This window comes from Oncorhynchus clarkii, unplaced genomic scaffold, assembly GCF_045791955.1.
Source record: "Oncorhynchus clarkii lewisi isolate Uvic-CL-2024 unplaced genomic scaffold, UVic_Ocla_1.0 unplaced_contig_4000_pilon_pilon, whole genome shotgun sequence".
Lineage (NCBI taxonomy): Eukaryota > Metazoa > Chordata > Actinopteri > Salmoniformes > Salmonidae > Oncorhynchus > Oncorhynchus clarkii.
This window is the reverse complement of record NW_027257979.1, coordinates 31,130-55,781: the sequence shown is the minus strand read 5'-3', so window position 1 is coordinate 55,781 and position 24,652 is coordinate 31,130. Positions and strand designations below refer to the sequence as shown.

Below are 24,652 nucleotides of genomic sequence, written 5' to 3'. Positions count from 1 at the left end.
AATTCTAATACATCTAACAGTGCTATTTCAACTGATTTTCTAATTAATTCAGTATTTATTATTTTTTATTTATTTTTATATAACAACATTCCAACCTTGTTTAGCATTTATCTAGTCAAAATATGTCATGATTCAACTATTTGTAACCATTTGAATCGCGTTCAATAATGAACTTTTATTTTGAAAGTGAAACCGCAAATTCAACTATCGTGGCTGATCTTTATTGTGGCTAGCTTCACATAGGTTAGATTCTTGACGATAATAAGGTTCCAGCTCAGTCGCAGTTGAGATGGACTCGTCTATGTACCTGTATGATGTCCCCCCAGTTTTGATGGAGAAGTTTTGTAAGATAATCGACAGCGGTGATGACAGCCTCGGATGGCGCGGGCTCGGTGAGTAATGTGAACAAAGTGTTACTTTCTGTGCGCGGTTTAAACCGAATGATTACGGGTTTACCTAAACGGAAGTGTTGTGTACACTGTGGTACATGTTGTGTAGATTACACGTTAACGATCTCTTCTGTGATAAATAAACATTCCGTTTTTTTCCCCACCGCACAATGTAACGCTGTTAGTGTATAGCACATAGTATAATGTCACTATAACATCGGAAGACTGGGTCAGAAATATACAGTAGCGCTGGTATTTTAGCAACTCACACCACATCACTGCTCCATAACCCCTTTTCGAGGACATGATACTACTATGATACTACTATGCTACTTTCATTAATACCATGATACTACTATGGTACTTTCATTAATACCATGGTACTACGATGGTACTTTCACTTAAACCATGGTACTACTGTGGTACTTTCATTAATACCATGGTACTACTATGTTACTTTCATTAATACCATGGTACTACTGTGGACTTTCATTAATACCATGGTACTACTGTGGTACTTTCATTAATACCATGATATAGTCTGTATCATGGAAAAGTACTGTGGTTTTAGCCCTGAAGTTTGATGGTACTACCATTGTACTGCCATTGTCCTTAATTATTACCATGGTACTGCATCATTGTTACCATGGTATAGACGTGGATCATGTTTTTAACCTGCATTTAACCTCACTCTACATTGGCTTCCGCGAGCCTGCATAGTCATTGAGTCAGTTGTCGTGTTTGTAGTTTTCTTGCCAAATTGGGCTACTTTGAAAACTATGTCATGGGTAAAAATGAGTGAGTGAGTGAGTGAGTGAGTGAGTGAGTGAGTGAGTGAGTGAGTGAGTGAGTGAGAAAACAAATCATGAGAAAACAAATAATTACAGTTTTTTTTTAATTCTATTTAATTCAATATAAAACCATCTGTGTTTGTCACAGAAAGATGGGACTAGTTTCTGTGGATGTGGACAGATTTCCAGCGGTGTGCTTCGTTTGAGACAAGCAGTGACGGGCCGTCCCGGTGAGGCAAATTACATTTCAGACGGGACTTTCCAGCCTCCAATGATGGTGGATGTGCAATGGAATCCGACACCGGAGTCCCTAGTCGCTACAGTTAAATGGAATCCGACACCGGACTCCCTAGTCACTACAGTTAAATGGAATCTGACACCGGACTCCCTAGTCACTACAGTTAAATGGAATCCGACACCGGAGTCCCTAGTCGCTACAGTTAAATGGAATCCGGCACCGGACTCCCTAGTCACTACAGTTAAATGGAATCTGACACCGGACTCCCTAGTCACTACAGTTAAATGGAATCTGACACCGGAGTCCCTAGTCACTACAGTTAAATGGAATCCGACACCGGACTCCCTAGTCACTACAGTTAAATGGAATCCGACACCGGACTCCATAGTCACTACAGTTAAATGGAATCCGACACCGGACTCCCTAGTCACTACAGTTAAATGGAATCCGACACCGGACTCCCTAGTCACTACAGTTAAATGGAATCTGACACCGGAGTCCCTAGTCACTACAGTTAAATGGAATCCGACACCGGACTCCCTAGTCACTACAGTTAAATGGAATCTGACACCGGAGTCCCTAGTCACTACAGTTAAATGGAATCCGACACCGGACTCCCTAGTCACTACAGTTAAATGGAATCTGACACCGGAGTCCCTAGTCACTACAGTTAAATGGAATCTGACACCGGAGTCCCTAGTCACTACAGTTAAATGGAATCTGACACCGGACTCCCTAGTCACTACAGTTAAATGGAATCTGACACCGGAGTCCCTAGTCACTACAGTTAAATGGAATCCGACACCGGACTCCCTAGTCACTACAGTTAAATGGAATCTGACACCGGAGTCCCTAGTCACTACAGTTAAATGGAATCTGACACCGGAGTCCCTAGTCACTACAGTTAAATGGAATCAGACACCGGACTCCCTAGTCACTACAGTTAAATGGAATCTGACACCGGAGTCCCTAGTCACTACAGTTAAATGGAATCTGACACCGGAGTCCCTAGTCACTACAGTTAAATGGAATCTAACACCGGAGTCCCTAGTCACTACAGTTAAATGGAATCTAACACCGGAGTCCCTAGTCACTACAGTTAAATGGAATCTGACACCGGAGTCCCTAGTCACTACTGTTAAATGTGATCTATTATATTGACGAGTCAAGCGGCCCGCTTTAACAATGGAAATACATACAGGTGTATCATCAAAGATGGAAGGCAGGCGTGTAACATGAGATAGGGTAGGACCCCTCTAGCCAATGAGGGGCCAGATACACGGCTCTTCCTCTCTGCTACTGATCAGAAACCCTCGTTGCCTTGCCGGGCTGAAGAGACTATTTTATACAATATACAGCCAACATATGAGGCCTAACAGGCAACAGTAGGATACAGGATCTGTGTCAGTGTGCGTGAGTCTTCCTCTGTATTCTGCCTGTCTCAACCACACCACTGTTGTCTGCTGCTCTCGGACCAGCACAACCAGAACTTTTAACAAATACCTGGGTTCATTTCAGACATTTAGAGACGTCAGCACCAAGATGCCTTCTTTTGGTCTCTTAACTGTTTCAGCGCCACCTTTCTGTTTTCATGATGCATGATTTCCTGTTCTGACAGATAGCTGGTCTCACTCTTTGATATGTGATCTCCTGTTCTGACAGAGAGCTGGTCTCACTCTTTGATATGTGATCTCCTGTTCTGACAGAGAGCTGGTCTCACTCTTTGATATGTGATCTCCTGTTCTGACAGAGAGCTGGTCTCACTCTTTGATATGTGATCTCCTGTTCTGACGGAGAGCTGGTCTCACTCTTTGATATGTGATCTTCTGTTCTGGTCTCACTGATAAGTGACTGACAGAGAACGGGTCTCACTGATAAGTGACTGACAGAGAGTAGGTCTCACTGATAAGTGACTGACAGAGAGTAGGTCTCACTGATAAGTGACTGACAGAGAGTGGGTCTCACTGATAAGTGACTGACAGAGAGTAGGTCTCACTGATAAGTGACTGACAGAGAGTGGGTCTCACTGATAAGTGACTGACAGAGAGTGGGTCTCACTGATAAGTGACTGACAGAGAACGGGTCTCACTGATAAGTGACTGACAGAGAGCGGGTCTCACTGATAAGTGACTGACAGAGAGTGGGTCTCACTGATAAGTGACTGACAGAGAGTAGGTCTCACTGATAAGTGACTGACAGAGAGTGGGTCTCACTGATAAGTGACTGACAGAGAGTGGGTCTCATTGATGATAAGTGACTGACAGAGAGCGGGTCTCACTGATAAGTGACTAACAGAGAGGGGGTCTCACTGATAAGTGACTGACAGAGAGTGGGTCTCACTGATAAGTGACTGACAGAGAGCAGGTCTCACTAATAAGTGACTGACAGAGAACGGGTCTCACTGATAAGTGACTGGCAGAGAGTGGGTCTCACTGATAAGTGACTGACTGAGAGCGGGTCTCACTGATAAGTGACTGACAGAGAACGGGTCTCACTGATAAGTGACTGACAGAGAACGGGTCTCACTGATAAGTGACTGACAGAGAGTGGGTCTCACTGATAAGTGACTGACAGAGAGGGGGTCTCACTGATAAGTGACTGACAGAGAATGGGTCTCACTGATAAGTGACTGACAGAGAGTGGGTCTCACTCTCTTTGATAATCTGCGTTTGACTTTGAATGTGAATTTGTTCCACCTCAGCTCAGCCAATCAGAAAACTGTCCTGACCCATCTTGGTAGGGGAGCCGGCCATTGCTCACTGGTCAGCAAAATGCTCAGTATAGATTATTATAACAACAGAGAAATTGAGCAAAAGTCATATAAAATCACCAGCCGTGACATTTCTTTAAATACATTTTTTTATATATATATATATTTTGGGATCAATTTCGACCAGCCCACCCTGTTAAAAGATGGTCCGGCCCTTCTGGCATTTGCCAGAATTGCCAGACGGCCAATACGCCCACGCACTATAAGAACGTGTATCCTGTTGTTAACGCGCTTATTTCTCTCCTTTATCTATCCCCCTTCAGCGGCGCGTATCGTGCCAAGTTGGACGGAGGTGCGACGCACCGAGAGGCTGGAGGCAATAGGCAAGAGCCCCACGCGAGAACTCATCTGGTCGTGGGCGCAACAGAACAAAACTGTTGGGGACCTTGTGAAGGTGTTGGAGGATATGGGTCACTACAGAGCTCTGCAGCTCTTTAGTCCTCAAGGTAAGGCGACTATTAATAGACCTATACCACACTGCAGTTTGTGTCCGTTTCGTATAGTATTCCACACGTTACGACTTCCAGAACTGTAGCTTGTTTTTCACTGAAGCAAATACCCTTTGGTTTCACTTCTGTAATGTCATTGTTGCGTAAACTTCCTCTATTCGTGTGGAAGCACTCAACAATGTCAACACAACATTTAGCAATCAGACAGACTGAACATTTTTAGTGTCCTGCTACACTAATGGTTGATAATGTAGGTCAGTGTTATTAGTGGTCAATAAAACTATGAAATGTTGTCCTTTCAGAAACACAGTATTCCTTCCCCAACAGTGGACCATCAAAGAGCAGCAGGGATAACCCCTCCCCTCCTCAGTCACCCGCGGTAGGCTACTAGTTATGTCCTGATGTATCTATTAATCAAACCCCTCCCCTCCTCAGTTACCCACGGTAGGCTACTAGTTATGTCCTGATGTATCTATTAATCAAACCCCTCCCCTCCTCAGTTACCCACGGTAGGCTACTAGTTATGTCCTGATGTATCTATTAATCAAACCCCTCCCCTCCTCAGTTACCCACGGTAGGCTACTAGTTATGTCCTGATATATCTATTAATCAAACCCCTCCCCTCCTCAGTTACCCGCGGTAGGCTACTAGTTATGTCCTGATGTATCTATTAATCAAACCCCTCCCCTCCTCAGTTACCCACGGTAGCTACTAGTCATGATCAACTTATAATGTTATGATCCATAACTGTTATCACCCTGTAATAACTTGTCTATGTAGACTAGTCCATGTGTCACCCTGTAATAACTTGTCTATGTAGGCTAGTCCATGTGTCGCCCTGTAATAACTGTTGTCTATGTAGGCTAGTCCATGTGTAACCCTGTAGTAACTGTTGTCTATGTAGGCTAGTCCATGTGTCACCCTGTAATAACTGTTGTCTATGTAGGCTAGTCCATGTGTCACCCTGTAGTAACTGTTGTCTATGTAGACTAGTCCATTTGTCACCCTGTAATAACTGTTGTCTATGTAGGCTAGTCCATGTGTCACCCTGTAATAACTGTTGTCTATGTAGACTAGTCCATGTGTCACCCTGTAATAACTGTTGTCTATGTAGGCTAGTCCATGTGTCACCCTGTAGTAACTGTTGTCTATGTAGGCTAGTCCATGTGTCACCCTGTATTAACTGTTGTCTATGTAGGATAGTCCATGTGTCACCCTGTAATAACTTGTCTATGTAGGCTAGTCCATGTGTCACCCTGTAATATCTGTTGTCTATGTAGGCTAGTCCATGTGTCACCCTGTAATAACTGTTGTCTATGTAGGCTAGTCCATGTGTCACCCTGTAGTAACTGTTGTCTATGTAGGCTAGTCCATGTGTCACCCTGTAATAACTGTTGTCTATGTAGGCTAGTCCATGTGTCACCCTGTAGTAACTGTTGTCTATGTAGGCTAGTCCATGTGTCACCCTGTAATAACTGTTGTCTATGTAGGCTAGTCCATGTGTCACCCTGTAGTAACTGTTGTCTATGTAGGCTAGTCCATGTGTCACCCTGTAGTAACTGTTGTCTATGTAGGCTAGTCCATGTGTCACCCTGTAATAACTGTTGTCTATGTAGGCTAGTCCATGTGTCACCCTGTAATAACTTGTCTATGTAGACTAGTCCATGTGTCACCCTGTAGTAACTGTTGTCTATGTAGGCTAGTCCATGTGTCACCCTGTAATAACTGTTGTCTATGTAGGCTAGTCCATGTGTCACCCTGTAATAACTTGTCTATGTAGGCTAGTCCATGTGTCACCCTGTAATAACTGTTGTCTATGTAGACTAGTCCATGTGTCACCCTGTAGTAACTGTTGTCTATGTAGACTAGTCCATGTGTCACCCTGTAGTAACTGTTGTCTATGTAGGCTAGTCCATGTGTCACCCTGTAATAACTGTTGTCTATGTAGGCTAGTCCATGTGTCACCCTGTAATAACTGTTGTCTATGTAGGCTAGTCCATGTGTCACCCTGTAATTCATCCTTAGTTACACTGTACTAACTGTTGTCTACGTAGACTAGTACATGTGTCACCCTGTAATTCATCCTTAGTTACACTGTACTAACTGTTGTCTGTTGTATGTTCCGTGTTGTGTGTGTGTTTTCGTCACCACGTCCTGTTTTCTCAGTCACCCCCACCTGCCTGCGAGTCGACCCGACCTGGTTGGAACCAGTCTAATGATCACGTGTCAAGTGAAGGTACATAACTGAAAGGCTGCTGAGCCGACAATGTGAAAAACTGAAATGAATACATTAGATTGCTGAGTCATTTCATTGTTTCACTAGGAATTGTATTCATCGTGCTATGTTGGTACAACTATCACACGTTCTTATGTTGGGTCAGAAAAACATCACACCTCTGGTCCACAACAGACTGATGTGTTCAGATGGTCCCTAGTTACAACAGACTGATGTGTTGAGATGGTCCCTAGTTACAACAGACTGATGTGTTGAGATGGTCCCTAGATACAACAGACTGATGTGTTGAGATGGTCCCTAGATACAACAGACTGATGCGTTGAGATGGTCCCTAGTTACAACAGACTGATGTGTTGAGATGGTCCCTAGATACAACAGACTGATGTGTTGAGATGGTCCCTAGATACAACAGACTGATGTGTTGAGATGGTCCCTAGATACAACAGACTGATGTGTTCAGATGGTCCCTAGATACAACAGACTGATGTGTTCAGATGGTCCCTAGTTACAACAGACGGATGTGCTGAGATGGTCCCTAGATACAACAGACTGATGTGTTCAGATGGTCCCTAGATACAACAGACTGATGTGTTCAGATGGTCCCTAGTTACAACAGACTGATGTGTTGAGATGGTCCCTAGATACAACAGACTGATGTGTTGAGATGGTCCCTAGTTACAACAGACTGATGTGTTGAGATGGTCCCTAGTTACAACAGACTGATGTGTTGAGATGGTCCCTAGATACAACAGACTGATGTGTTCAGATGGTCCCTAGTTACAACAGACTGATGTGTTCAGATGGTCCCTAGATACAACAGACTGATGTGTTCAGATGGTCCCTAGTTACAACAGACTGATGTGTTGAGATGGTCCCTAGTTACAACAGACTGATGATGTGTTGAGATGGTCCCTAGTTACAACAGACTGATGTGTTCAGATGGTCCCTAGATACAACAGACTGATGTGTTCAGATGGTCCCTAGTTACCACAGACGGTTGTGTTGAGATGGTCCCTAGTTACAACAGACCCATAAATAATATTGAGGGCATTATCCTATGAAACATCCTATGAGAGTAAGCTTCTGAGAGGTATTCAATTCCCTATTTCACTTCTCTTTTTATTTTGTCGTTTCATTGACGACCGGTTTCATAGGGTGCAACCCAAATGGGTACCCTATATTCCCTAAATAGTGCCCATGGGTCAAAAGTAGTCCACTACGTAGGGAATAGGGTGCTGTTTGGGATGTAGCCATACGACTCATTGTGTGTCAAAGTACTAGTGAGAATGCTGAGGTTTTTCCTCGTTACTCTGCGTATGTTCTAAATATTCTCACCTTGTAGAAACCACAGGCGTAGTGTTTTCACTCTGTTGCTAGGTAGAAACCACAGGCGTAGTGTTTTCACTCTGTTGCTAGGTAGAAACCACAGGCGTAGTGTTTTCACTCTGTTGCTCAGTAGAAACCACAGGCTTAGTGTTTTTTACTTATTGCTAGGTAGAAACCACAGGCTTAGTGTTTTCACTTTGTTGCTAGGTAGAAACCACAGGCTTGTGATCACCTACTCAGACGTCATAGAGGGAACTAGACATTTTCACCAGGACATGAAGATCTCCGAGGGCAGCTTCTCTGCTGTCTACAGAGTGGTGAAGGGAAATGAAACCTTCGCTGTCAAGCTCTTCAAGCAGGTACTGACACTCCTACTCCAAACAGTGCTCCATTTATAAAAGTCATCTTTTCAAAATGACCCTGGCTTGATGGAGATTAAATATAATACAGGTCATTATTCAACTAGAGAGACATTTATTTGGTCATGTGCTTCAAAAGGACTGGGGACATACGCAACACAGTTCAAGTGTTTGTTGGTCTTCTTCGTTGGTCTGTACAGGTGCAGAAAGCCTCATGGAGGAAGTTGTGGGATCTATTCAGGAGAGAGATGGAAGTTCATCATCTGTATGTCTAACTACTCCATTAATCCTCCATTTTAGATGGTTTCTGTATGTCTAACTACTCCATTAATCCTCCATTTTAGATGGTTTCTGTATGTCTAACTACTCCATTAATCCTACATTTTAGACGGTTTCTGTACGTCTAACTACTCCATTAATCCTCCATTTTAGATGGTTTCTGTATGTCTAACTACTCCAGTAACCCTCCATTTTAGATGGTTTCTGTATGTCTACCTACTCCATTAATCCTCCATTTTAGATGGTTTCTGTATGTCTAACTACTCCAGTAATCCTCAATTTTAGATGGTTTCTGTATGTCTAACTACTCCATTAATCCTCCATTTTAGATGGTTTCTGTATGTCTACCTACTCCATTAATCCTCCATTTTAGATGGTTTCTGTATGTCTACCTACTCCAGTAATCCTCCATTTAAGATGGCTTCTGTATGTCTAACTACTCCATTAATCCTCCATTTTAGATGGTTTCTGTATGTCTAACTACTCCATTAATCCTCCATTTTAGATGGTTTCTGTATGTCTAACTACTCCATTAATCCTCCATTTTAGATGGTTTCTGTATGTCTACCTACTCCATTAATCCTCCATTTTAGATGGTTTCTGTATGTCTAACTACTCCATTAATCCTCCATTTTAGATGGTTTCTGTATGTCTACCTACTCCACCTCCATTTTAGATGGTTTCTGTATGTCTACCTACTCCACCTCCATTTTAGATGGTTTCTGTATGTCTACCTACTCCATTAATCCTCCATTTTAGATGGTTTCTGTATGTCTACCTACTCCACCTCCATTTTAGATGGTTTCTCTATGTCTACCTACTCCATTAATCCTCCATTTTAGATGGTTTCTCTATGTCTACCTACTCCATTAATCCTCCATGCACACATCTTCTCCTAATTGTAAAAAAAAAAAAAAAAATCTGTTGTCAATGACTTACCTGGTTAAATAAAGATAAATATCTGCCTGTTACTAATCATCAAATCTGCCTGTTTATCTTTCAGCTACCAGCATCCTAACATCTTAGAGCTGTTGGGTTGTTACTCTGATGGTGATCGTTACTGGCTGGTATACCCTTACCTTCCCAACGGATCACTGTTCCACAGACTGCATGACCAGGTGAGATATTCTATTCTATACCCCTTACCTTCCCAACGGATCTCTGTTCCACAGACTGCATGACCAGGTGAGATATTCTATTCTATACCCCTTACCTTCCCAACGGATCACTGTTCCACAGACTGCATGACCAGGTGAGATATTCTATTCTATACCCCTTACCTTCCCAACGGATCTCTGTTCCACAGACTGCATGACCAGGTGAGATATTCTATTCTCTACCCCTTACCTTCCCAACGGATCTCTGTTCCACAGACTGCATGACCAGGTGAGATATTCTATTCTATACCCCTTACCTTCCCAACGGATCTCTGTTCCACAGTCTGCATGACCAGGTGAGATATTCTATTCTATACCCCTTACCTTCCCAACGGATCTCTGTTCCACAGACTGCATGACCAGGTGAGATATTCTATTCTCTACCCCTTACCTTCCCAATGGATCTCTGTTCCACAGACTGCATGACCAGGTGAGATATTCTATTCTATACCCCTTACCTTCCCAACGGATCACTGTTCCACAGACTGCATGACCAGGTGAGATATTCTATTCTATACCCCTTACCTTCCCAACGGATCTCTGTTCCACAGACTGCATGACCAGGTGAGATATTCTATTCTATACCCCTTACCTTCCCAACGGATCTCTGTTCCACAGACTGGATGACCAGGTGAGATATTCTATTCTATACCCCTTACCTTCCCAACGGATCTCTGTTCCACAGACTGCATGACCAGGTGAGATATTCTATTCTATACCCCTTACCTTCCCAACGGATCTCTGTTCCACAGACTGCATGACCAGGTGAGATATTCTATTCTATACCCCTTACCTTCCCAACGGATCACTGTTCCACAGACTGCATGACCAGGTGAGATATTCTATTCTATACCCCTTACCTTCCCAACGGATCTCTGTTCCACAGACTGCATGACCAGGTGAGATATTCTATTCTCTACCCCTTACCTTCCCAATGGATCTCTGTTCCACAGACTGCATGACCAGGTGAGATATTCTATTCTATACCCCTTACCTTCCCAACGGATCACTGTTCCACAGACTGCATGACCAGGTGAGATATTCTATTCTATACCCCTTACCTTCCCAACGGATCTCTGTTCCACAGACTGCATGACCAGGTGAGATATTCTATTCTATACCCCTTACCTTCCCAACGGATCTCTGTTCCACAGACTGGATGACCAGGTGAGATATTCTATTCTATACCCCTTACCTTCCCAACGGATCTCTGTTCCACAGACTGCATGACCAGGTGAGATATTCTATTCTATACCCCTTACCTTCCCAACGGATCTCTGTTCCACAGACTGCATGACCAGGTGAGATATTCTATTCTATACCCCTTACCTTCCCAACGGATCACTGTTCCACAGACTGCATGACCAGGTGAGATATTCTATTCTATACCCCTTACCTTCCCAACGGATCTCTGTTCCACAGACTGCATGACCAGGTGAGATCTACCTCTTCAGTTGAGACACCACTATGCACAAGCTCACACATTTTCTTCAACAAATACACCTATTCTAGTTGTAGGTTGTGTTACCTATTCTAGTTGTAGGTTGTGTTACCTATTCTAGTTGTAGGTTGTGTTACCTATTCTAGTTGTAGGTTGTGTTACCTATTCTAGTTGTAGGTTGTGTTACCTATTCTAGTTGTAGGTTGTGTTACCTATTCTAGTTGTAGGTTGTGTTACCTATTCTAGTTGTAGGTTGTGTTACCTATTCTAGTTGTAGGTTGTGTTACCTATTCTAGTTGTAGGTTGTGTTACCTATTCTAGTTGTAGGTTGTGTTACCTATTCTAGTTGTAGGTTGTGTTACCTATTCTAGTTGTAGGTTGTGTTACCTATTCTAGTTGTAGGTTGTGTTACCTATTCTAGTTGTAGGTTGTGTTACCTATTCTAGTTGTAGGTTGTGTTACCTATTCTAGTTGTAGGTTGTGTTACCTATTCTAGTTGTAGGTTGTGTTACCTATTCTAGTTGTAGGTTGTGTTACCTATTCTAGTTGTAGGTTGTGTTACCTATTCTAGTTGTAGGTTGTGTTACCTATTCTAGTTGTAGGTTGTGTTACCTATTCTAGTTGTAGGTTGTGTTACCTATTCTAGTTGTAGGTTGTGTTACCTATTCTAGTTGTAGGTTGTGTTACCTATTCTAGTTGTAGGTTGTGTTACTTATTCTAGTTGTAGGTTGTGTTACCTATTCTAGTTGTAGGTTGTGTTACCTATTCTAGTTGTAGGTTGTGTTACCTATTCTAGTTGTAGGTTGTGTTACCTATTCTAGTTGTAGGTTGTGTTACCTATTCTAGTTGTAGGTTGTGTTACCTATTCTAGTTGTAGGTTGTGTTACCTATTCTAGTTGTAGGTTGTGTTACCTATTCTAGTTGTAGGTTGTGTTACCTATTCTAGTTGTAGGTTGTGTTACCTATTCTAGTTGTAGGTTGTGTTACCTATTCTAGTTGTAGGTTGTGTTACCTATTCTAGTTGTAGGTTGTGTTACCTATTCTAGTTGTAGGTTGTGTTGCCTATTCTAGTTGTAGGTTGTGTTACCTATTCTAGTTGTAGGTTGTGTTACTGTAAAGGCAAATTTCCGTCCTCCGATGGACAATAATCTTCCATTTAATTCTACTAAACTACTATTCTATTCTATTTCAATGCCGAACATATCAGCGTATCTGTCTCTGCGGTGGACAGACTGTATGGTAGTAGGTGTATTGGTGTTTAAATGGTAACATGTTTCCCTTCCTGCATCTCTCTGTAGAACGCAGTGCCTCCTCTCTCATGGCAGGAGCGCCTGGACATCATCAAGGGGACGGCTAAGGCTGTACATCACCTACACATGGCCCAGCCCTGCACTGTGGTCTGTGGTAACATCACAAGGTACCGGCTCAAACCTCTAGTCTATAACATCACAAGGTACCGGCTCAAACCCCTAGTCTATAACATCACAAGGTACCGGCTCAAACCCCTAGTCTATAACATCACAAGGTACCGGCTCAAACCCCTAGTCTATAACATCACAAGGTAGCGGCTCAAACCTCTAGTCTATAACATCACAAGGTACCGGCTCAAACCCCTAGTCTATAACATCACAAGGTACCGGCTCAAACCCCTAGTCTATAACATCACAAGGTACCGGCTCAAACCCCTAGTCTATAACATCACAAGGTAGCGGCTCAAACCTCTAGTCTATAACATCACAAGGTACCGGCTCAAACCTCTAGTCTATAACATCACAAGGTACCGGCTCAAACCTCTAGTCTATAACATCACAAGGTACCGGCTCAAACCTCTAGTCTATAACATCACAAGGTACCGGCTCAAACCCCTAGTCTATAACATCACAAGGTACCGGCTCAAACCTCTAGTCTATAACATCACAAGGTACCGGCTCAAACCCCTAGTCTATAACATCACAAGGTACCGGCTCAAACCCCTAGTCTATAACATCACAAGGTACCGGCTCAAACCCCTAGTCTATAACATCACAAGGTACCGACTCAAACCCCTAGTCTATAACATCACAAGGTACCGGCTCAAACTTCTAGTCTATAACATCACAAGGTACCGGCTCAAACCCCTAGTCTATAACATCACAAGGTACCGGCTCAAACCCCTAGTCTATAACATCACAAAGTACCGGCTCAAACCTCTAGTCTATAACATCACAAGGTACCGGCTCAAACCTCTAGTCTATAACATCACAAGGTACCGGCTCAAACCCCTAGTCTATAACATCACAAGGTACCGGCTCAAACCTCTAGTCTATAACATCACAAGGTACCAGCTCAAACCTCTAGTCTATAACATCACAAGGTACCGGCTCAAACCCCTAGTCTATAACATCACAAGGTACCGACTCAAACCTCTAGTCTATAACATCACAAGGTACCGGCTCAAACCCCTAGTCTATAACATCACAAGGTACCGACTCAAACCCCTAGTCTATAACATCACAAGGTACCGACTCAAACCTCTAGTCTATAACATCACAAGGTACCGGCTCAAATCTCTAGTCTATAACATCACAAGGTACCGACTCAAACCTCTAGTCTATAACATCACAAGGTACAAGCTCAAACCCCTAGTCTAGTCACTCACCTCACCCCCTTTCACCCCCTAGCCTAGTGGTCAGTGGCAGGAGAGCCTTGTGGTTAGTGCATTGGACTAGTAACCGGAAGGTTGCAAGATCAAATCCCTGAGCTAACAAGGTAAAGAAATCTGTCGTTCTGCCCCTGAACAAGACAGTTAACCCACTGTTCCTAGACCAGTTAACCCACTGTTCCTAGACCAGTTAACCCACTGTTCCTAGACCAGTTAACCCACTGTTCCTAGACCAGTTAACCCACTGTTCCTAGACCAGTTAACCCACTGTTCCTAGACCAGTTAACCCACTGTTCCTAGACCAGTTAACCCACTGTTCCTAGACCAGTTAACCCACTGTTCCTAGGCCGTCATTGTAAATAAGAATTTGTTCTTAACTGACTCCCTGTCACACCTGAGTTCCAAAGCCTATTCTCTCTGTGTAGTTCTAAAGAACCCTGTCACACCTGAGTTCTAAAGAACCCTGTCACACCTGAGTTCCAAAGCCTATTCTCTCTGTGTAGTTCTAAAGAACCCTGTCACACCTGAGTTCTAAAGAACCCTGTCACACCTGAGTTCCAAAGCCTATTCTCTCTGTGTAGTTCTAAAGAACCCTGTCACACCTGAGTTCTAAAGAACCCTGTCACACCTGAGTTCTAAAGAACCCTGTCACACCTGAGTTCCAAAGCCTATTCTCTCTGTGTAGTTCTAAAGAACCCTGTCACACCTGAGTTCTAAAGCCTATTCTCTCTGTGTAGTTCTAAAGAACCCTGTCACACCTGAGTTCCAAAGCCTATTCTCTCTGTGTAGTTCTAAAGAACCCTGTCACACCTGAGTTCTAAAGAACCCTGTCACACCTGAGTTCTAAAGAACCCTGTCACACCTGAGTTCCAAAGCCTATTCTCTCTGTGTAGTTCTAAAGAACCCTGTCACACCTGAGTTCTAAAGCCTATTCTCTCTGTGTAGTTCTAAAGAACCCTGTCACACCTGAGTTCCAAAGCCTATTCTCTCTGTGTAGTTCTAAAGAACCCTGTCACACCTGAGTTCTAAAGAACCCTGTCACACCTGAGTTCTAAAGAACCCTGTCACACCTGAGTTCCAAAGCCTATTCTCTCTGTGTAGTTCTAAAGAACCCTGTCACACCTGAGTTCCAAAGCCTATTCTCTCTGTGTAGTTCTAAAGAACCCTGTCACTCCTGAGTTCTAAAGCCTATTCTCTCTGTGTAGTTCTAAAGAACCCTGTCACTCCTGAGTTCCAAAGCCTATTCTCTCTGTGTAGTTCTAAAGAACCCTGTCACACCTGAGTTCCAAAGCCTATTCTCTCTGTGTAGTTCTAAAGAACCCTGTCACTCCTGAGTTCTAAAGCCTATTCTCTCTGTGTAGTTCTAAAGAACCCTGTCACACCTGAGTTCCAAAGCCTATTCTCTCTGTGTAGTTCTAAAGAACCCTGTCACACCTGAGTTCTAAAGAACCCTGTCACACCTGAGTTCTAAAGCCTATTATCGCTGTGTAGTTCTAAAGAACCCTGTCACACCTGAGTTCTAAAGCCTATTCTCTCTGTGTAGTTCTAAAGAACCCTGTCACACCTGAGTTCTAAAGCTTATTCTCTCTGTGTAGTTCTAAAGAACCCTGTCACACCTGAGTTCTAAAGCCTATTCTCTCTGTGTAGTTCTAAAGAACCCTGTCACACCTGAGTTCTAAAGCCTATTCTCTCTGTGTAGTTCTAAAGAACCCTGTCACACCTGAGTTCTAAAGCCTATTGTCTCTGTGTAGTTCTAAAGATCCCTGTCACACCTGAGTTCTAAAGATCCCTGTCACACCTGAGTTCTAAAGATCCCTGTCACACCTGAGTTCTAAAGCCTATTCTCTCTGTGTAGTTCTAAAGAACCCTGTCACACCTGAGTTCTAAAGAACCCTGTCACACCTGAGTTCCAAAGCCTATTCTCTCTGTGTAGTTCTAAAGATCCCTGTCACACCTGAGTTCTAAATATCCCTGTCACACCTGAGTTCTAAAGATCCCTGTCACACCTGAGTTCTAAAGCCTATTCTCTCTGTGTAGTTCTAAAGAACCCTGTCACTCCTGATTTCTAAAGCCTATTCTCTCTGTGTAGTTCTAAAGAACCCTGTCACACCTGAGTTCTAAAGCCTATTCTCTCTGTGTAGTTCTAAAGAACCCTGTCACACCTGAGTTCCAAAGCCTATTCTCTCTGTGTAGTTCTAAAGAACCCTGTCACACCTGAGTTCTAAAGCCTATTCTCTCTGTGTAGTTCTAACATCCTGCTGGACGAGCGGCTGCAGCCCAAGCTGTCTGATTTTGGGACGGCCCGTCTCAGACCCCACTCAGTCAGTCAGAGCTGCACCGTTACCTTGGATACGACCTTCGGAACCCTGGGCTACCTGCCGGAGGAATACATACGAGACGGAAAGCTGTCCGTCAGTCTGGACGTGTTCAGCTTGGGAGTGGTGAGTTAGGGAGCGCGTGACACAACAATCCTCTTTCAACAGACGTGTTCAGCTTGGGAGTGGTGAGTTAGGGAGCGCGTGACACAACAATCCTCTTTCAACAGACGTGGTCTTTGTCAGCTACTTGCGACTAATACTAGATAAACTGATCTGAATGCCAGAACATAGCTGTTTGGGAATGGCTTGGATGTCCATGACCAGAACCTGTTAATAAGAAGCGATTTGTTCTTTAGGTTATAATGGAAATGATAACGGGACGGAAAGCTAGAGAGGAGACTCCTAAACACACCCTGCTGGTAAGACTAGAATGACATTTTGTTACTTACGGAAATTGCACATTGTATTAAAATGCTTGCTAAACACATGAAATAATGCTGTGTTGCTGGATACATGTGCTCTGGTTCATCCTCCCTCCCTCCCGTCCAGAGAAACGTCCTACGTGGAGAGGTGGAGGACACTGGCAGTGTAGACTCCTGTCTTCAGTATCTGGACCCGAGAGCTGGTCTTTGTCCCCACTCTATGTCCTTTACCTTGTTGCGTCTAGCCCTGGACTGCACCTCTACACGACCACGCAACAGACCCACCATGGAGAATGTGAGTCGACTCAATACAGTTCAATGCAATCCAGTTCAATTTACTTAATTTCAATTCAATTCTACTTTACTGAGTTGGGTAAATGTGAGAATAGGGACATGAACCTGACTTTTAGAGTCAAGGTTCAAGGTAGGACTGTTTGGTCGAAGATAGTTTAGGTAGAGTTTGAGCTAGTCGAAGATAGTTTAGGTAGAGTTTGAGCTAGTCGAAGATAGTTTAGGTTGAGTTTGAGCTAGTCGAAGATAGTTTAGGTAGAGTTTGAGCTAGTCGAAGATAGTTTAGGTAGAGTTTGAGCTAGTCGAAGACAGTTTAGGTAGAGTTATAGACTAACTACCTATAGACTGTAACTACCTATAGACTAACTACCTATAGACTGTACCACCCTGCATCCCACCCTGCATACCACCCAGCATACCACCCTGCATACCACCCAGCATATCACCCTACATACCACCCTGCATATCACCCTGCATGCCACCCTGCATACCACCCAGCATACCACCCTGCATACCACCCATTATATCACCCTACATACCACCCTGCATACCACCCTGTATACCACCCTGCATACCACCCAGTATACCACCCTGCATACCACCCTGCATACCACCCTGCATACCAACCTGCATACCAACCTGCATACCACCCTGCATACCACCCTGCATACCACCCAGCATACCACCCTGCATACCACCCAGCATATCACCCTACATACCACCCTGCATACCACCCTGCATATCACCCTGCATACCACCCTGTATACCACCCTGCATACCACCCAGCATATCACCCTGCATACCACCCTGCATACCACCCTGCATACCACCCAGCATATCACCCTGCATACCACCCTGCATACCACCCAGCATACCACCCTGCATACCACCCAGCATACAACCCTGCATACCACCCTGCATATCACCCTGCATACCAACCTGCATACCACCCTGCATACCACCCTGCACACCACCCAGCATATCACCCTGCATGTCACCCTGCATACCACCCAGCATATCACCCTGCATACCACCCTGCATAGCACCCAGCATACCACCCTGCATACCACCCTGCATCCCACTGCTGGCTTGCTTCTGAAGCTAAGCAGGGTTGGTCCTGGTCAGTCCCTGCATGGGAGACCAGATGCAGACCAGACCAGACCAGACTCTTTCCTCTGGTCTAAAAAAATAGCCCAATGCCCCAGGGCGGTGATTGGGGACACTGCCCTGTGTAGGGTGCTGTCTTTCGGATGGGACATTAAAGGTGTCCTGACTCTCTGAGGTCAGTAAAGATCACATGGCACATGGCTCCTCTCCCCTGTAACTATAACCCCAGGTTGTTGCTGTACATGAGAATGTGTTCTCAGTCAACCTACCTGGTAAAATAAATTAATAGCTATGCAATTACCAAATTATTATGTAACAAAATGCTAATACAAGGTAATTACAGTTGTTTTACTCCAGCACAAGAACAGTTTAATGTTAAACGTTACTTAGAATGCTAACAGTAACAAAATATGGCTATTAAGTGTCGAAAGCAAACAAAATATCCCAAAACTGCCTTCTCGAATCAACCACAGCCAAGGTAGGTGGAAAGTCATGTTCGTTTATATTCTGAGTAAAGTATCCCTTTAAAGATGGCGTAGTGTGTGTTTTAAACAAGAACACTTCCGAAATGTAGTCACTTCCTGAGATCTGTATTCAAATAGTTATTTTAAAGTAGTCATTTTTTGAGGATTCGTTTTCAAGTAGTTGTAGTTACCTCCAAAGTAACTCTTTGTTTCCCTGAAAGCATCGTTAGAACTAGAGTTCTCTTAGGTCTGGACTGAATACTGTAGCTAGGTGAATACTGTAGCTAGGTGAATACTGTAGCTATGTGAATACTGTAGCTAGGTGAATACTGTAGCTAGGTGAATACTGTAGCTATGTGAATACTGTAGCTAGGTGAATACTGTAGCTAGGTGAATACTGTAGCTAGGTGAACACTGTAGCTAGGTGAATACTGTAGCTAGGTGAATACTGAAGCTAGGTGAATACTGTAGCTAGGTGAATACCGTAGCTAGGTGAATAACGTAGCTAGGTGAATAACGTAGCTAGGTGAATACCGTAGCTAGGTGAATACCGTAGCTAGGTGAATACTGTAGCTAGGTGAATACTGAAGCTAGGTGAATACCGTAGCTAGGTGAATACTGTAGCTAGGTGAATACCGTAGCTAGGTGAATACTGTAGCTAGGTGAATACCGTAGCTAGGTGAATACCGTAGCTAGGTGAATACTGTAGCTAGGTGAATACTGTAGCTAGGTGAATACTGAAGCTAGGTGAATACCGTAGCTAGGTGAATACTGTAGCTAGGTGAATACCGTAGCTAGGTGAATACTGTAGCTAGGTGAATACCGTAGCTAGGTGAATACCGTAGCTAGGTGAATACTGTAGCTAGGTGAATACCGTAGCTAGGTGAATACCGTAGCTAGGTGAATACCGTAGCTAGGTGAATACCGTAGCTAGGTGAATACCATAGCTAGGTGAATACCGTAGCTAGGTGAATATTGTAGCTAGGTGAATACCGTAGCTAGGTGAATACCGTAGCTAGGTGAATATTGTAGCTAGGTGAATACCGTAGCTAGGTGAATACTGTAGCTAGGTGAATACTGTAGCTAGGTGAATACTGTAGCTAGGTGAATACTGTAGCTAGGTGAATACCGTAGCTAGGTGAATACCGTAGCTAGGTGAATACTGTAGCTAGGTGAATACTGTAGCTAGGTGAGGGGCTGACTAGACAAATGAGAACTGAAGTCATTTACAGCCTCTCGACATTTGTGGACTTAGTAAATATTGACTTTATGAGTCATACTCGATTACTGCTTTTATTTACAGGTAAATCATTGATAGCACATTGTCTTTTACAGTAATGAAATGGGTGTTTTCCCCCAACCTACCTGTTCCAGGTGTTACAGGTATTGAGCCAGCTGCTTCCCCTGCCGTGCCCACCTGAAGACCAGCCCCACACGCTGACCGACGAGGCCCCAGCTCCCCCTGCCTCTCCTGCCCAGATGGGACAGGGCCCCAGCTCCAACCCCAGCCCCAGTGTGCCTGTGGAGGATGATGAGCTGCACAGTTACCCCGTTGAGAACCCACAGCCAGCTCCAGCTCAGGGAGGGCCCTGTGAGTGTAGCCAGTCAGAGGTCACCTATCTGGGCAGTGGGGAGCGGAGCAGCCACCTGTCACAGGAGGGGGCTGGGGAAAGAGCAGGGCTAGGGGCTGATGAGGCTGACCAGAGCCTACAGACCAATGGAGAGCCAGTGGATCTTTACGGTAGCTGGCCAGTCCAATGTAGCTGTTCAGCTGAGGTGAATGGACTGGGCTGTGAAGACTGTAGAGCCAATGGGTTTACTCCCTGCCCCTCAGACCTCCCTCAAGGCAAGTATTATGTTTGGGACCAGGAGTTATACCTCACCACCTTACCTAACCAGGTTTAAGCCCAAGGCCCTACCTATAGACTAACTACCTATAGACTATAACTACCTATAGACTATAACTACCTATAGACTATAACTACCTATAGACTGTAACTACCTATAGACTGTAACTACCTATAGACTAACTACCTATAGACTATAACTACCTATAGACTAACTACCAATAGACTGTAACTACCTATAGACTGTAACTACCTATAGACTATAACTACCTATAGACTATAACTACCTATAGACTGACTACCTATAGACTGTAACTACCTACAGACTGTAAATCCCTATAGACTGTAAATCCCTATAGACTATAACTACCTATAGACTGTAACTACCTATAGACTGACTACCTATAGACTATAACTACCTATAGACTATAACTACCTATAGACTGACTACCTATAGACTATAACTACCTATAGGCTGTAACTACCTATAGACTATAACTACCTACAGACTATAACTACCTATAGACTGTAACTACCTATAGACTATAACTACCTATAGACTATAACTACCTATAGACTGACTACCTATAGACTGTAACTACCTATAGACTATAACTACCTATAAACTGACTACCTACAGACTATAACTCCCTATAGACTAACTACCTATAGACTATAACTACCTATAGACTGTAACTACCTATAGACTGACTACCTATAGACTGTAACTACCTACAGACTGTAACTACCTATAGACTAACTACCTATAGACTATAACTACCTATAGACTATAACTACCTATAGACTGACTACCTATAGACTGTAACTACCTACAGACTGTAACTACCTATAGACTGTAACTACCTATAGACTATAACTACCTATAGACTATAACTACCTATAGACTATAACTACCTATAAACTGTAACTACCTATAGACTGTAACTACCTATAGACTGTAACTACCTATAGACTAACTACCTATAGACTGTAACTACCTGTAGACTATAACTACCTATAGACTGTAACTACCTTTAGACTGTAACTACCTATAGACTGTAACTACCTATAGACTGTAACTACCTATAGACTGTAACTAACTATAGACTATAACTACCTATAGACTGTAACTCCCTATAGACTGTAACTACCTATAGACTAACTACCTATAGACTAACTACCTATAGACTCTAACTACCTATAGACTGTAACTACCTATAGACTGTAACTACCTATAGACTATAACTACCTATAGACTACCTATAGACTAACTACCTATAGACTATAACTACCTATAGACTGTAACTACCTATAGACTGTAACTACCTATAGACTAACTACCTATAGACTGTAACTACCTATAGACTATAACTACCTATAGACTATAACTACCTATAGACTATAACTACCTATAGACTATAACTACCTATAGACTAACTCCTTATAGTCTGTAACTACCTATAGACTGTAACTACCTGTAGACTAACTCCTTATAGTCTGTAACTACCTATAGACTAACTACCTATAGACTCTAACTCCCTATAGACTGTAACTACCTATAGACTAACTCCTTATAGTCTGTAACTACCTATAGACTAACTCCCTATAGACTGTAACTACCTATAGACTGTAACTACCTATAGACTAACTACCTATAGACTGTAACTCTCTATAGACTGTATCTCCCTATAGACTGTAACTCCCTATAGACTATAACTACCTATAGACTAACTACCTATAGACTGTAACTACCTATAGACTGTAACTACCTATAGACTAACTACCTATAGACTGTAACTACCTATAGACTGTAACTACCTATAGACTATAACTACCTATAGACTGTAACTACCTATAGACTGTAACTACCTAAAGACTAACTCCCTATAGACTGTAACTCCATATAGACTGTAACTACCTGTAGACTAACTACCTATAGACTGTAACTACCTATAGACTAACTACATATAGACTGTAACTCTATATACTGTATCTCCCTATAGACTGTAACTCCCTATAGACTGACTACCTATAGACTGACTACCTATAGACTGTAACTACCTATAGACTGTAACTACCTATAGACTATAACTACCTATAGACTGTAACTACCTATAGACTATAACTACCTATAGACTACCTATAGACTAACTACCTATAGACTATAACTACCTATAGACTGTAACTACCTATAGACTATAACTACCTATAGACTATAACTACCTATAGACTATAACTACCTATAGACTAACTACCTATAGACTGTAACTACCTATAGACTGTAACTGTAACTACCTATAGACTGTAACTACCTATAGACTGTAACTACCTATAGACTGTAACTAACTATAGACTATAACTAACTATAGACTGTAACTCCCTATAGACTATAACTACCTATAGACTAACTACCTATAGACTGTAACTCCCTATAGACTGTAACTACCTATAGACTAACTCCTTATAGACTGTAACTACCTATAGACTAACTCCCTATAAACTGTAACTCCCTATAGACTGTAACTACCTGTAGACTAACTACCTATAGACTGTAACTACCTATAGACTAACTACCTATAGACTGTAACTCTCTATAGACTGTATCTCCCTATAGACTGTAACTCCCTATAGACTATAACTACCTATAGACTAACTACCTATAGACTGTAACTACCTATAGACTGTAACTGCCTATAGACTAACTACCTATAGACTGTAACTACCTATAGACTGTAACTACCTATAGACTGTAACTACCTATAGACTATAACTCCCTATAGACTATAACTACCTATAGACTAACTACCTATAGACTGTAACTACCTATAGACTGTAACTGCCTATAGACTAACTACCTATAGACTGTAACTACCTATAGATTGTAACTACCTATAGACTGTAACTACCTATAGACTAACTACCTATAGACTATAACTACCTATAGACTATAACTACCTATAGACTATAACTACCTATAGACTAACTACCTATAGACTATAACTACCTATAGACTAACTCCCTATAGACTAACTACCTATAGACTAACTACCTATAGACTATAACTCCCTATAGACTATAACTCCCTATAGACTAACTACCTATAGACTAACTACCTATAGACTGTAACTACCTATAGACTGTAACTACCTATAGACTAACTACCTATAGACTAACTCCCTATAGACTGTAACGAGGACCTGGAGTTTATCCAGGTCTGGTCAAAGGATCAAGTAAAAACACTGTTTTAGCTTTAGAACCTGGTTGTATAAAAATTAAGATTTCAGAGATCATTTCTTCTTTACACAGCAGCCAATGTTGAGTCAGAGTCACATACTGGTTTAATTCAAATTGTTCTGTCTATGTTTCAGGTGACCTCAGCTTCTCTTCCCTCAGTATAGTGGACAACCCTGCCAAGCAGAGAATGATGAATAAGATTGATCTGTACAACAGAGGCCTCCTCAGAACAGAGGAACTCCTCTCTGTCTCCATGACCACCCAGGAGTGACAAAGCTACAGAGGAACTCCTCTCTGTCTCCATGACCACCCAGGAGTGACAAAGCTACAGAGGAACTCCTCTCTGTCTCCATGACCACCCAGGAGTGACAAAGCTAATCTAGGATCTGCTTGCCCTCCCGAATCCTAATCTTAATTAACCATTAGAGGTTAAAAACACAAAACAGACCCCAGACCAGCATCTAGGGCAACTTCACTACTCTAAATGACACATGCATACAGTATGTGGTTAACTTATCCATATATCTGACTTAGTCATTTCTGGTCCTGGTTAAATGACTTGGTCCTGGTTAAATGACCTGGTCCTGGTTAAATGACCTGGTCCTGGCTCTGGTTAAATGACCTGGTCCTGGTTAAATGACCTGGTCCTGGTTAAATGATCTGGCCCTGGTTAAATGACCTGGTCCTGGCTCTGGTTAAATGACCTGGTCCTGGTTAAATGACCTGGTCCTGGTTAAATGATCTGGCCCTGGTTAAATGACCTGGTCCTGGCTCTGGTTAAATGACCTGGTCCTGGTTAAATGACCTGGTCCTGGTTAAATGATCTGGTCCTGGTTAAATGACCTGGTCCTGGTTAAATGACCTGGTCCTGGTTAATTGACGTGGCCCTGGTT

The 24,652-nt window shown here is 42.9% G+C and overlaps 1 protein-coding gene and 1 long non-coding RNA gene across 2 annotated transcripts; one reads left to right on the top strand and one right to left on the bottom strand.

Annotated features, from left to right (window-relative positions):
• Window positions 1-251: 251 nt before the first annotated feature.
• Window positions 252-24,254, top strand: LOC139394384 (interleukin-1 receptor-associated kinase 3-like). Its single transcript, XM_071142439.1, has 13 exons — window positions 252-392; window positions 4,452-4,634; window positions 4,940-5,016; window positions 6,804-6,873; window positions 8,407-8,558; window positions 8,759-8,823; window positions 9,841-9,955; window positions 12,734-12,852; window positions 16,322-16,517; window positions 16,751-16,813; window positions 16,944-17,111; window positions 20,053-20,524; window positions 23,894-24,254. The coding sequence occupies exons 1-13, from the start codon at window positions 290-292 to the stop codon at window positions 24,028-24,030; spliced, it is 1,920 nt and encodes a 639-aa protein (XP_070998540.1). The 5' UTR covers window positions 252-289; the 3' UTR covers window positions 24,031-24,254.
• Window positions 21,269-22,808, bottom strand: LOC139394385 (uncharacterized). The gene is made up of 3 exons (XR_011629820.1): window positions 22,781-22,808; window positions 21,852-21,934; window positions 21,269-21,306 (listed from the first exon to the last, which is right to left on the bottom strand). It is a non-coding gene; the product is annotated as an uncharacterized lncRNA (long non-coding RNA).
• Window positions 24,255-24,652: the final 398 nt, after the last annotated feature.